This window comes from Rana temporaria, chromosome 11 (assembly GCF_905171775.1).
Source record: "Rana temporaria chromosome 11, aRanTem1.1, whole genome shotgun sequence".
Taxonomy (NCBI): domain Eukaryota; kingdom Metazoa; phylum Chordata; class Amphibia; order Anura; family Ranidae; genus Rana; species Rana temporaria.
Window position 1 is genome coordinate 117,082,967 of NC_053499.1, and position 15,454 is coordinate 117,098,420.

Genomic DNA, 15,454 nt, shown 5'->3' on the forward strand with positions numbered 1-15,454 from the left:
AATTCGACGTGGGAACGATATCCATACTTAACATTGGCTAGGCCAACTATTTGTTACTAACTTTACGCCTGAAAACGCCTTACGTAAACGGCGTATCTTTACTGCGACGGGCAAGCGTACGTTCGTGAATAGGCGTATCTCGCTGATTTACCCATTCTAGGCGTAAATCAGCGTTCACGCCCCTAGCGGCCGGCAGAACTAGACAGCTAAGATACGACGGCGCAGGCAGTTGTATCTTAGCTACATTTAAGTGTATCTCAATTTGAGAATACACTTAAATGTACGACGGCTTAGATTCAGAGTTACGACGGCGTATCTACTGATACGCCGGCTTAACTCTTTGTGAATCTAGCTATAAATGTCGCTTCATGGTCTGGTGCCATAAGTTGGACGCCTTCTTATGGATAAAGGCCTGACCCAGAAAAAAACAAAGCCATCCATCAAATGCCTGCTCCAGAGGACAAATTTGGATTGCAAAGGTTAGCATGACCAATTATCTCTCACTACAGGGAGATAACATCTTCACTCCGTCAGCTTCTGCTCCAAGATGCCGACTGGTGTTGGACTGAACATTCTGTTGCTGTAGATACATTGAAATCACAGTTAACCAGTCCACCTGTCCTACAGTATTTTGATATGCATAAGCCGGGGGTATTGTCTGCTGATGCTTACCAGCATGGTCATGGCGCAGTCTGTCTTCAAGATGGGAGGCCTGTGGCTTTTGCATCAAGAATCCTCACTGAGACCAAAGCATGCTATGCTCAAATTGAGAAGGAAATATTGGGATTAGTATTTGCCTATGTAAAATACCATGATTATATCTATGGCCGCCCTGTGACTAGACAGATCATCAGCCACTCATAACCATATTGAGAAAACCCCTGCACATAGCATCTGCGGGCATCCAGCGAATGAAGCTAAAGCTTCAACGCTAGCACGTGAATGTAATCTATAAACGAGGCTGTGAACTGTTTGTTGTGGATGCTCTTTCACATGCACATCTCCCCACTTCTGATAAATCTGAAGCTATTGTGGATTATGATGTGTTGGCTCTGGATGGGGTGTTGTCACCCAGAAGGATTTAGGAACTAAAGAAAGAAACACAGGCTGATGCCACTTGTCAGCACCTTATGGATCATTCTCAATGGGTGGCCTGGCTCCTTTAAGGAAATCCCAAATGATATCTGACAATTCTGCTCTATGAGGGATGAATTAACAGTGGATGATGGATTAATCCTGCATAGTCAGAGATATGTCATCCCTCACTCTCTCTGGAAAAGTTTCCAGATGTGCCCCCTGCAATGCTCTACGACAGCACCAGATGAGAGAACCTTTAGCTCTTCACCAAATACCTGACAGACCATGGTCTATCACAGCAGCTAACATATTTGAGTGGTCAAACAAGGATTACCTGGTCTTGGTAGATTCATACTCGTGGCTGGTGGGAATTTGATGTTCTCCCAAACACTTCCAGTAACACAGCGATCAGGACAATAAAGCAAATATTCCCCACACATGGAATTCCCTATCAATTGATGACTGACAATACAACCTCATTTTTAAGTTGAGAATTCAAGAACTTTGCTCACCAATGGGATTTTCAGCATATCACTAGCAGTCTGAATTACCCTAGATCCAATTGTCTTGCAGAGCATAATGTAAGGTCGGCCAAGCATCTCCTAGAGAAATGTACACGTGATGGTTCTGATGTGTATGAAGCCCTACTCAACCTCTGCAACACACCTAGGGATGGCATGCCTTCTCCGGCACAACGTTTACTATCAAAAGACAAACCAGGACTTGATTCCCATGGTCCCATCCAAGCTTCTACCAAGGGATGAGACTGTTGTTCAGGCTGCTTTATTTACACTCCTCTGGAGCCTGGGCAGGTAGTAAGGATGGAGACAATCCGTGGATTTGACAAACTTCCCACAGTTCACGGAAAGGCCTGCCAACCAAACAGCTATGTTGTCCATTCTCATAGTAGGACCTACGTAAAGAACCACCGTCACCTCCTACAGGTACCTTAATCATACTGTACTGCCTCTGCCCATGTGCCTATGATCACTTCAGGACCCAAAGCACAGCCATCTGCAGCTGTGCCAACTGCCACTTCCAACAACTGATGTAACACACAACCACAACAAAATTATGACGGTGACAGGCAAGAGGTTTCAGACTCGCAAGCCCCACAAGTTGTTACTCGATCTGGTAGAGTTTGTAAACCCAATCCCAAGACTTTATCGCACACTGACTTTCACTTAGTATTTTGTTTTATATAGTTTGTTATTGTTCCTTACTATGCTGCACTCCTTGTTGTTTCTATATTACACTTCATTTATATATGCATACCTTTTCTTTAAAAGGTGAAAGATGTAGAATATGTATGTGTGAGGACCTGTGGTTGGAAACAGTAAGTAAGAAGTTGTGAAGTGAAACTAGGAAAAGGTTCACATGCTGTTCACTGCTGGCTTGGAATAAACTAGTTCTCTACAAGATTCATCTGACTATTCATCATTGCTTCCACAAAATCTACACCCTCTCTGCCACAATTCCTGTCTCACAAGGATTTTTTTGCCAAACCTTGCATGGTCCAGCATCTCCTGTTGCATTCTTTATGCTAAAAAAAACATTAAAAACCCAATATCGAGAGTGGTATCCCCTCATAATAGGCACAGCATGTGAGTAGACCCAAGAACTAAATTATAGCATCCACCAGAAACTGGAATGGCATTTTTGGGTGGACTGATCCTTTAAAGTGTTATGTATTTTCAATGAATACACATGATTTTTCTCAATTGGTACTAAATGACCTAATGTGGGTTTGGGTTATGAAAATATTATCCATAGCGTAAAACCAGTACCTCCCAGCTTAAGGAATAATCGAGGACATGATAGTTGCATGGTTTTTATATTATCGCATTCGGCTTTTTTTTCAACTTGTTTTAAAAACTTAATAAAATGGGGTGGTTATTTCCTGTTATCAATGACCAGAAAGAGGTAAAATGTGAAAGTGATTCTTTTATCACTAGGATGAATAATGAAAATTCTCCTCTTCCCCAACCAGAAAAGCAAAGTGGCGGTTACCTCGTTTCGTTTAGGTTTCCTCTGTATCAAGAGCGAAAAAGCATGGACTATTGTTGTCAGCTATGCTACTAAATGAGTAAAGGGCATTTTGGCATTCTAAATGATAGGAATTTGCCTCTTTAACATTTTGTTATAAACATATTTAATTCTGTATATTTACATACTTTGTTGGTTGTGCTTGAGCACAGTCTACATCACAAATTTAACATGTATGTAAATTTTCCTTTGTCATGACATAATGAGACTTATATTTTAAATTTAGAGAAACATATACCTTACTGGATTGTGAAGAACAGCTATGGTCCTAACTGGGGAGAGAAGGTAAACACTGCATTCATCTGATGTTCTTCTTATTACAATTTATAGCCATAATTTCGTTGTATATTAGTGGTAGCCAAGGGCAAAGAGGGTATGCCCCTACAGCTTTCAGAGTTTCTGAAAGACCCCCCCAAACCATATATTTTCTGAAAGCACATGACCAGTAGAAATAAAAAAAGGTGCTACTGAAGTTGCGCAAGTGTTTATCAAAGTAAAATTTTCACTGAAAATACACTAAAATCATTATAAAAACACAGCACAGTTTACAAAATTTCTGCTAAATTCTTACTAAATATAAAAGCTTAACCTGTGTTGAGTTGAGTTGAGTTAATACATTTTTTTTTTTTTTTTTTTTTTAAATTGTGCTTTTGCGAAATGGTTAAAAACAAATGTACGTAAACATGTAAATATCCAAATTTCTCCAAAAATCTGGAGGTTTTCCTTTTCCTTTTTTTCTTACAGCTTTTCAGAATTATTAGAAGTAAAAACCCAAACCATATATTTTCTGAAAGCACATGACCTGTAGTATAAAAAAAGGTGCTACAGATTTTACAGGCCCTGCAATATTTGCGAAAATGTTTATAAAAACAATATTTTCGCTATATATACACACTAAAATCATTATTAGCAGATATAAACACAGCACATTTTTCAAAATTCCTGTTAAATATTTAATAAGTATAAAAGCTTGACCTGTGCTGAGTTAATAAATAACAAATATTTCTAAAATTTAAAATTGCGCCTTTTTGCAAATTTTCTGAAAGCCCATTACCAGTAGAATCAAAAGAAGGTTATAATTTTTAAGGCCACGCAATATTTGCGCAAAAGTTTATAAAATCCCTATTTGCACACATAGGGGCAGATCCACATACATCTGCGCCGGGCGCAGCGTATCTGAGATACGCTACGCCGCCGTAACTTATCTTTTTTTCTTTTAATCCACAAAGAATCTGCGCCGTAAGTTACGGCGGCGTAGTGTATCTCTCACGGCGTAAGGGCGCGGAATTCAAATGGATCTAATGGGGGCGTGTTTTATGTCAATACGGCGTGACCCGACGTAAACAAAGTTTCTTTGGAACTGCGCCTGCACCGTCCATGGGGGTATGCCAGTGCGCATGCTCGAAATTAAACCGGAACCAGCCAATGCTTACGACAGTGACGTCATTCTAAGCAAATTCCTATTCGCGAACGACTTACGCAAACAACGTAAAAAATGCAAAATTGTACGCGGGAAGGACGGCCATACTTAACATTGAGTACGCCTCATAATAGCATTTAACTCATTTAACTATACGCCGGAAAAAGCCAAACGAAAACGACGTAAAAAAATGCGCCGGCCGGACGTACGTTCGTGGATCGCCGTAAATAGCTAATTTGCATACTCAACGCGGATTTCGACGGAAACGCCACCTAGCGGCCGCCGCTAGGATCTAGCCGAGATGCCGTCGTATCTTGTTTTGAGGATTCAAAACAAAGATACGACGCTGGAAATTTGAAATTATCAATAGATACGCCGGCGTAATTTCTTTGTGGCTCTGCCCCATAACCTACAAAAATTCTTGCAAAATTCCTACTAAGGCCTCGTTTACATGGGGAGCTGTGTTTACTTGCACAGGGATGCACAGGTATTCTGTGCACCCCTGTGCAGGCAGTCGTATTCATGTCAATTAAGACGCTGCGGCTGCAAGTAGAGATCTGATATCTGTGCGAGTGTAGGTGTATGGCCCCAAACACAGACAGTGTGAGTTCAGGGACATATATAGTGAACTCTTGATGGCCACGCACAATTTATTAACCCTATATTTCACTATGGGCCACTTTCAGTGATACTGAGACTGTTATTCATACTTTGTTGTGAACTAATTGTTCAATGATTGCCTAATTGATTCCTGGTGTGTGAAATGTGGTGATATAAAAGATTTACAGTGACTGCGCTTTGCACTTGTAGTTTGCACTTGTGGATTTGCCTTTCGTAAATAACCCCCATTTTTTTTTTTTAATTGTCGCTCTTCTTTCGTTTTTTTGTCCCATTGTCCAAATGGGACAAATCTCTGTTGTCACTGGATTGTCAGATCCCTGTGAGCCAACTAGTTAGGGCTTCCCTGATCTGGTGGCTGAGATCTCCGGCCATTCAGTCGGGGAAGTCGTTCCTTCCCTTTCACTGGACAGTGATTACGACAGGCACCAGTCTGGCCGGTCAGGGGAGAGTTTAGGGTGTTCAGTCGACACAAGGTCGCTGGACACAGGAAGAATCCTGCCTGCCGATCAATGTGCTGGAACTTCGCGCGATCAGGCAGTGCCTCTCCACATGGTCACGGAGGCTACAGGGGCGTCTGGTCAGGATCCAGTCAGATAACGCCACGGCGGTGGCGCATGTCAACCATCAAGGAGGAACAAGAAGCTCGGCTGCAGCATCGGAGGTCGCTTACATCCTGAGGTGGGCAGAATGGAGTGTGTCGGCTCTATCGGCCATGTACATTCCGAGCGTAGAAAACTGGCAGGCGGACTACCTAAGTCGTCAGATGCTGGACCAAGGAGAATGGTCGCTACACCCGGATGTGTTTCAGCTCCTTTGCCAAAGATGGGGAACACCAGATGTGGATCTCCTGGCTTCTCGACTCAAATCGGAAGGTGTTGAGGTTTTTGGCCAGGTCCAAAGACCCCTGGACGGACGCGACAGACGCATTGGTAGATCCGTGGGGGCAGTACTCTACTCTATGCCTTTCCCCGCTAAAGCTTCTCCCTCATCTACTTTGAAGGGTGCAGACCGAGGGGATTTCGATGGTCCTGATTGCCCCAGATTGACCTTGGCATCCCTGGTACGCCAACCTAGTGCATCTGGTGGCGGATGTTCCTTGGTGACTACCAATGCAAGAGGACCTTCTGTCGCAAGGTCCCATACTTCATCCATATTTCTACCATGCTGAGGGCACGGTAATCATCCTGTTGGAAGATTTATCATTAGACTTGGAAGGCTTACATCTCTGTGTGAGGAGATGAAGTGGCGTCCGGGTTCATATTTGGTTTCCAGGGTTCTGCTGCTTCTACAGCGTGGAGTGGACCAAAAGCTTGCCTTAAGTACCATTAGGGGCAGATTTCAGCCTTGGCTGTATTTTTTCAACGACCCTTGGCGGTTCACTTGTTGGTGAGTACGTTTGTTCAGGGGGTTCGACATGTGGCCCCTCCGGTCTGCCCACCGCTACCTCTGTGGGACTTGAATCTGGTCCTCTCAGTACTTCAGAAACCGCCGATTGAAAATATTAGAAAGATTCCTTTATTGACGCTCTCTCAGAAGGTTGCCTTTTCGGTGGCTATCACGTCGGTCAGACGGGTTTCTGAGCTGGCGGCCTTGTCTTGCAATGCACCCTATCTGATCCTCCACAAGGATAAGGCGGTGTTGCGCTCGCAGCCTTCCTTTCTTCCTAAGGTCGTTTCGGCTTTTCATCTCAATGAGGACATTGTACTTCCATCTTTGTGTCCTCGACCGTCGCATCCTAAAGAGGCTGCGTTGCATTCCTTGGACGTTGACCGAGCTCTGCGGGTGTACCTGTCTGCTACTGCTCTGTTTCGGAGGTCGGACTCACTGTTTGTTTCGGTGGTTGGTCCTAAGAAGGGCCTGGCGGTCTTGTCGGCCACCATCTCTAGGTGAATCAGACAGATCGTGATTCAGGCTTATGCCCTAAAAGGGCGGGCGCCTTCCTTTCCTGTCACGGCTCATTCCACCAAGCAATAGGTGCCTCTTGGGCTTTCCGACATCAAGCGTCTGTTTCCCAGGTGTGTAAGGCGGCAACCTGGTCGTCCGTTTACACCTTCACTAAGTTTTACAAGGTTGATGTGAGTGCATCTTCGGATGCTTGCTTCGGCCGCAAGGTTTTACAGGCGGCTATTTAAGGTTGCATCTCCTCCGTTGCAGAGCGCTGGTTGTTTTGGGGGTAAAGTTTGTTTGGTTGCTGTTCCCACCTCTCGTTTTTTGACACTGCTTGGGGACGTCCCTAATGTCAAGATTATGCTGCTGTGTCCGCCCATGAACGAAAGAGAAAATAGGATTTTTGTACTCACCGTAAAATCCTTTTCTCTGAAGTTCATGGATGGACACAGCACCTACCCCTCCTTTTTTTATGTTTGTACTGCTTTTTGACAAAATGAGCTGCTGAATGCAGGGAGATGGGTTGTGCCCAGAGGGACCGCCCCCTGGGCGGTACTGTACAGTTTTGATGCTGTTTAAACACTTTAACATGTTTCTGCCTAGTCCTCTCCTGTCAAGATTATGCTGCTGTGTCCATCCATGAACTTCAGAGAAAATAATTTTACGATGAGTACAAAAATCCTATTTTTTTGTTTATAGAGCAAAAAATAAAAACTGCAGAGGTGATCAAATACCACTAAAAGAAAGCTCTATTTGTGGGGGAAAAAAAGGAAGTCAATTTTGATCATGTACAGCGTCACATAACTGCACAATTGTCAGTTAAAGCGACGCAGTGCCGTATCGCGAAAAATGGCCTGTCATTAAGCAGCCAAATCTTCCGGGGCTGAAGTGGTTAATAAAAAAAAACAGCCTTTAGTAATAAAGCTGCACGATTCTGGCCAAAATGAGAATCACAATTTTTTTGCTTAGAATGAAGATCACGATTCTCACGGCGTAAAATCTTTTACATTTATACAAAAAAAAAAAATGGGCTAACTTTACTGGCTAGTTTTTTTTTAAATTCATTAAAGTAATTTTTTCCCAAAAAAATGCATTTAAAAAGACTGCTGTGCAAACACAGTGAAACATAAAATATTGCAACAACTGCCATTTTATTCTCTAGGGTCTCTACTAAAAAAATTATATTATTATATGTTTGGGGGTTCTACGTAATTTTCTAGCAAAAAAAATAATGATTTTAACTTGAAAAGAGCTGTCAGAAAAAGGTTTGGTGTTTAAGTGGTTAAACGTTCCTAATTTACATACAGAAGTCAATGTGATACAATGTTTAGACTTAACTTTCCACTGATAAAGAATGTTTTCAAAACTTAGCAGGCTGCCCAGACTTGGCAGATTGCCCAGACTTTGACTTTTGGCTGAGAGCAGAGAGAAAATTCTTTTCAGGTCAAAGATCGTGAAACCCTGTGTCAAGAATCGCAACGGGAAAAAGATTGCGATAACGATTCTTGACGATTAATCGTGCAGCTCTATTTAGTAATAATTTAAATTTGTATATTTACATGGGAGCCAAGGTAGCCCAACTCCCCCAAACTTTACTGACAAAATGTGGGCAATGTATTGACCAAGCTAATTTTTTTTCACTGTCAACTTGAAATGTATCAGAAGCACCTATTTTTTTAAAAAAATCTATATTTTTACAGAATAAACATTGTGTAAAAGTTATTACCCACAAAAGTGTGACAAAAAATTAGCATGACTCACCATTAACCCCCAGGGATTACTGCACCGATTATTGCAAAACAGACTTGACATCATGCATTTTACTTTTTTCTGAAAATCTCATTATACTCATCTAACTGTCTTTATTTGCTGTACATTTCTTTCAAAGTATAACATGTTAATTCTTTAATTTACAGGGGTATTTTAGGATTTTTCTTGGAAAAAATATGTGTGGGATTACAAAATATCCAATATCTGCTATTGTGACCAAGAAAAAAAGTACACCATAACTGTATGCTTACAGGTATCAATGTATATTATCAATGTATATACAATGCCAGTAAATGGAATTAGTGAAAAAATATTAAAGTGGTTCTAGAATTTGGTCTGTCAATTTGTCATCATCATTTAGCAAAAGTTCCAACTTCTTTGAGAAATGTGTGACTTCCTTTTCAAAGTGATTTAATCTATCTACATAGTAACAGCATTTGTTTCCTGATCTCAAGACAACCATTTGCAAAATAAAAAACTGAAAGAGAGCAAATAATAAAACGATAAATGTACGTTTAGTACAACCACTTAACAAATGTACTATATGTACTGAAGTTGCCGTTTTGTCTGATTACAGCATTTCATTGTGCTGACATTATTTGGGTTGATTTATTAAGGTAAATTGTAAGCAAATGGGTGAACTCCCATGCACAACCGTCTACAGTACTTTTAGATGGAGAAAAGATTTACAAAAGCACTTGTCAATAAATAAACGCAGATGCGAATTTACCAATGGTCAAAAAACTAAGCGACCCTCCGATTGAGTTCACCTCCTAGAACCAGGTGCAGAGCAGAGAAAAATCTTGTTTAAAACATGATCTCAAGCAATTTATATTTCCTATACATATGTTAAACATTTTAAAGAATAACTGCTTTAAAATACTGTATTTATCGGCGTATACCGCGCACTTTTTTGCCCTGAAAATCAGGCCAAAATCGTGGGTGCGCGATATACGCCGATACCTACTTCCCGCGCTTTGTTTGAACCACTGCGCCGACATATACCGAGCGCAGTACACTCGGGCAGGCTCGGCTCCTCTCGCGGTCACGTCCTGTGCGTCCTGTACGTCATTTACGCGAGAGGAGCCGAGCCCGCCCGACTATACCCGAATGTACTCCGCTCGGTATATGTCGGCGCAGTGGTTCGAACACAGCGCGGGAAGCGGGGATCGAGCGGGGATGGCCGTAGAAGGACGCCGGACCGGACGAGGCCGCGGATGGACGCGATGGACGATGGGCAGGATGCGATGGACGACGGGCAAGACACAGACGAGGGGCATCCAAACTGTAAGTATTTTTTTTTTTTGCAGGAATCTTCCTTCAAGTTCGGGGGTGCGCGCTATACGCCGGGGCGCGTTATAGCCCGATAAATACGGTAACTCTAAATTTGTCTGTATAATGTGATACAAAGCCTTGAAAAAGAATTCATACCCCTTGAAACTTTCCACATTTTTTTTTTCATGTTATAACCAAAAATGTAAATGTATTTTGATGGGATTTTATGTGATAGACCAAAACAAGTAGAACATAATTATGAACTGGAAGGAAAATGATAAATGGTTTTCAACATTTTTTACAAATAAATATCTGAAAAGTGTGGCATGCATTTGTATTCAGACCCCTTTACTCTGATACCCCTAAATCTAGTGGAACCAATTGCCTTCAAAGGTCACCTAATTAGTAAACAGAGACCACCTGTGTGTAATTTAATCTCAGTATAAATACAGCTGTTCGTTGAAGCCCTCAGAGGTTTGTTTGAGAACCTTAGTGAACAAATAGCATCATGAAGGCCAAGGAACACACCACACAGGTCAGGGATAAAGTTGCAGAGAAGTTAAAGAGGTTGTAAACCCTTGTGTTTTTTCACCTTACACCTCACAATTTTGTAAATATTTTATTATATCTTTTCATGTGACAACACTGAAAAAATTACATTTTGCTACAATGTAAAGTAGTGAGTGTACAGCTTGTATAACAGGGTAAATTTGCTGTCCCCTCAAAATAACTCAACACACAGCCATTAATGTGAGGGGTGTACTCACTTTTGTGAGATACTGTACATTATTTTGTAAACTTTTTTAAAATAAAAAATATAATTTTTTCTATGTGTTTGCTTCTAGTTCAACAGGCGTCTGAGCTGTTTTTGAGCTTTTTGTTTGCCTGTTAAAGTGGATGTAAACCCACTCTCATCTTTTCTAAACTACTAACTGTATCCTTACCTGTCAAATATCTCCCCCCTGTCTGTTATGAGACCCGAAATACTGCAGATTCTGTGGGTGGGTCTGTTATCCGGAGCTCGGTGGGTGGAGTCGTGATGTCAGTAGTGTCTCCACCCACCTCTACACTCCCCTTGTCAACATGCATTTTCTCCTGTGTATTTCTTACACTGAACTTATGCTATGATCACTAACATATAGTCAAAACCCAGAAAAGTCACCACATGACTTCAGCATGCCCAATCATGCTGAGGTGTGGAGCAGCCAATCCTGGGAGAGCTGGAGAAGAAAGGAGGAGGGGATCTGAAGTAAACAGAATTTCTCTCCCAGGCTCATGCATGAGATATGTAAATCACCTGTCACTCACCGCAATATAGTGGCAGGACAGTTTACAGGCAGCAGGCAGAAAAAAATTCAAAGGCTAACATGGAGGGGAGTTAACAGGCAGAGAAAAAGCTAAAAAAAACACTCAAACGTCAGGTGGAGCAGTTGCTTTGAGATGTAGCGTGCAACTGTGCATGATGCCTTACAGTTGTACAGTAACAGGCGGTAGATTACATTTCTAATTTGAATGCAAGTGACAAGTTTTTTAAAAAAAACAGAAGAATCTCTGCATATTCAGTTTGAAGTCGGTTTCTGGTGTCAGTCAGAATGTGTGATACTGCACTGAACAATCTCTCACTTTCCACACTACTGCAATGAGCTGAAAGATATTTTTGTGCCATTTGGCCCATAGTGCGAAATCACAGTTTATTAACTGCCCAATACCCAAGAGATTTGTTCAAATGAGGCACAGTGACCTCTCCAAGATATGCTTCTAGTTGTATGGTAGCAGATGTGGGAACACTGGCCCAGATTCACAAAAGAAATACGACGGCGTATCTCCTGATACGCCGTCGTATCTCTGTTTTAGGGTCTTCCTAACTATGCGACTGATTCATAGAATCAGTTACGCATAGTTAGCCCTAAGATCCGACAGGTGTAATTGAATTACACTGTCGGATCTTAGGATGCAATACCTCGGCCGCCGCTGGGGGGAGTTTGCGTCGTAAACCAGCGTCGGGTATGCAAATTAGTAGTTACGGCGATCCACGACGGTTTTTCACGTTCGCTACGTCGCTGCTAGTCTAGTTTCCCGTCGCAAAGTTAGTCGTCGTTTTTGCTGCCCTAACTTTACACAGCCCACGTATGTGCTGTATAAAGTATGGCCGTCGTTCCCGCGTTGAAATTTGAAATTTTTTTGTTCTTGCGTAAGACGTCCGGGAATACGAAAGTACGCTACGCACGTCGCCGTTCGAAAAAATGACGTCACGGCGCGCAAAGCACGGCGGGAATTTCAAAACGGAGCATGCGCAGTAGGTCCGGCGCGGGAGCACGCCTAATTTAAATGGCACACGCCCCTTTGAATTACGCGGGCTTACGCCGGAGGCCGCCAGCGTAAGTTTTCATGCAAGTGCTTTGAGAATCAGGCACTTGCGATGAAAACTTGCGGCGGTGTAACGTATCTACGATCTGGCCATGGAGGCAGAGAACACGGGCACATGGTAAGCTGGGTAATGGGCCAATATAACCACAGCTCATTCAATTTAACTATGCCTATGTCGAGGGAAAGGCCCAGAAAGGTCTTAAATTCGTAAACCGTAATTGGTTTCCATTCTCTGGCAAGGGAGGACTGGGAATTAGTGGCGATGTATTGACCAGCATAAAAATTAGTTTAGTCCACAATAGAGATCTTCCGTAAAAAACTGCGAATAAAAATCAAGTGCCGTAAAATCAACTGTTTCCACCTGAATTCCAGGTTGGCCAGTGAATGGGGGAAGTACAGGTTCTGCAGAAGTGGTGGGCACCCAATCAGGATTGGCGAATTCTGCAGGAAGGACACTATGGGCACAACGTGCCTGTCTTTGTTTTTATCTTGGTGGCAGTGGAACACTACTTGTGCTTGCCACCTCGCCAGCTTGAACTGCACTTTTGGGACTTGCCACGTCACCAAGTGTTACTGCAGTGCTGGATGTACGACCAGGGTGTACTATGCCGCTGGTGCTTGCCACTTCACCAGAAGGATGAGCGGCACCAGTACTTCTCTGCTCCATATGAGAGCCCTGCGGTTCTTGCACCTCAAGAACAGCAGAAGAATGGGGTCGGGTACGCCTGACCTTGGCAGGGACCTCAACTTCGTCCTCAGTGCTATCTGTCATGGAGCCTCTGTCATCTACAGGATCGTATTCTGAGCCTGAATCTGACAGATGAGTGACATCCTCTTCACTATCTGTCATGTTCAGAAACGTGTAGACCTCTTCACTAGTGTACCTTTGATTTGCCATTTTGGTCTCTAAATTTACTGGTACACTAGTAAGATTCACAGGTAAAAAAGCACCTAGGCTGTCAGCAACTGAGTCAAACGCTACCAAAATAACTGTTAGCGCTCACAGGGATCAGGCTTGACTCTGCGAACGCTGCAGTTATATGTTGTAGTGTTTTGTAAGTGACAGTGATCGATCGATACTGCACTTGGGTGGGTTAGGTGGGCTGGACTGGGCAGAGGGGCAAAACACAGGTGCTAGCAGGTATCTGGGCTGATCCCGCTAACACTGCGTTTTTGGGAACCCTAAACTGCTGGGGGTGCTAGTATAGATCTGATAAGATCAGATATTCATCTGTTCAGATACTATACCACTAAGGGAGGTGTATGCTTTGCGCGTGGGTGTTAGCGCTACTGGCACTAACCTGATGCTGCCTGGGGCGACGCAGACCCTGACTGACGCTAAAACCTATTTGATATCACCCGCCGGGCGATCAGGGGGTTAAACCTTTATTAGGTAATAAATGGCGGGTGCCCTGATGCCATAAAAAGCAAACTAACTAACCAGCGTCACCCGTAACACTTATACGGTGATCACTGGTGAAAGGGTTAACTAGGGGCAATCAGGGGTTAAAACCTTTATTAGGTAATATATGGGGGTACCTGGCGCTATATAAAACCTGATGGGGAACCTAAATAACTAACTGGCTAACCAGTGTCACCAGTGACACTTATACGGTGATCACTGGTGAAAGAGTTAACTCTAGGGGCAATCAGGGGGTTAAAACCTTCTTTAGAAAATCTATGGGGGTACCTGACGCTATAAAAACCTGGCGGCAAACCTAAAAATAACTGGCTACCTAACGGCAACAGCGACACTAATACAGCGATCAGAAAAACGGTTGCTTAGTGACACTGGCGACGGGGGTGAAAGGGTTAACTGGGGGGGGGGGGGGGTGGCGATCAAGGGGTTAAACCTTTATTGGGGGGGGTAGGGGCTACCCTGGACCTAAAGGGGCCTAAAGCTAACTGCCCTAACACTTTTTACTGTCACAAATGACACTGCAATCAGTGACATTGTGACTGGGGGTACTGGTGGGTGATCTGGGGGTGACTGGGGGGTGGAATGTGTGCCTATGTGTGCTGGTATCAGTGTGCTGTTGGTACAACTTACTGTGGATGTCTTCTCTCCTAGAGCTCCGGTCAAAAAGAAGCATCCGATTCGCCAGGAGCGATCTAGAGGGGGTGGCCAGAATTCAATGGCTGCCCCCTCACCACGGATCGCTCCTGCAGGCACCGGCATGCGGCGGTCGGGAAGGGGTTAAAGTTTATTTTTTTACTTTTTAATATAATTTATATGATTTAAAATAAAAATTTATTTATGTAGGCTGATAAACATAAAGAAAAAAAATAATAATAATGCAATGTTATATGTATGAAAATCTTTCATTTTACCTCTTTTTTTCTCATAGATATGCCTAAGTGCATTATTCCCTCTTGCGTCCATGGCAGTGGGAAAAAAATTACTATAAACTCTAAAGCCTCGTACACACGATCGGATATCTTATGGAATCTAATCCGATGGATTTTTTCGTAGGATATCCGATGAAGCTGACTTTCATCAGTCTTCCCTACACACCATCAGTCAAAAATCCGACCGTGACAAAACGAGGTGACGTAAAACACTACGACGTGCTGAGAAAAATTAAGTTCAATGCTTCCGAGCATGAGTTGACTTGATTCTGAGCATGTGTGGATTTTTGACTGATGGACTTCCACACAGACGATTGTTTTTTTCTATCGTTTTTTTTATCCATAGGAAAAATTTAAAACATGTTCTATTTTTTTTCACCGATGGAAAACAAACCGATGGGGCCCTTACACAATCAGTTTGTCCAATGAAAACGGACAAACGTTTTCATCGGATAAACCGATCGTGTGTACAGGGCTTTCGATTTCCCCTTCTAGTATTCCGAAAGATGCTGATGTGATCAAATGTTGGTTGACCAATGCCAGCTTTGAAACGTGTGCGATAGAGGAATAGATTCCACAAATAATTGCAGATCGGCGTGGAGATTACTTTAGAATTTGTTCAGCACATTTTGAAAATGATTG

General features: G+C 42.8%; 1 protein-coding gene across 3 annotated transcripts in view; it reads left to right on the top strand.

The window, feature by feature from the left end:
- LOC120917542 (cathepsin W-like) overlaps positions 1 to 9,155 on the top strand; it is a 61,285-nt gene extending 52,130 nt beyond the window's left edge. The window contains exons 10-11 of one of the 3 annotated variants that reach the window (XM_040328910.1): positions 3,350 to 3,408; positions 8,968 to 9,155. In XM_040328910.1, coding sequence (XP_040184844.1) covers positions 3,350 to 3,408; positions 8,968 to 9,060 — 152 coding nt within the window. In that variant the 3' untranslated portion in view covers positions 9,061 to 9,155. Of the gene's footprint in view, positions 1 to 1,650; positions 1,857 to 2,366; positions 2,671 to 3,349; positions 3,409 to 8,967 lie in introns of those variants that run through there. The other 2 variants (XM_040328909.1, XM_040328911.1) reach the window with 2 other exon arrangements.
- Positions 9,156 to 15,454: the final 6,299 nt, after the last annotated feature.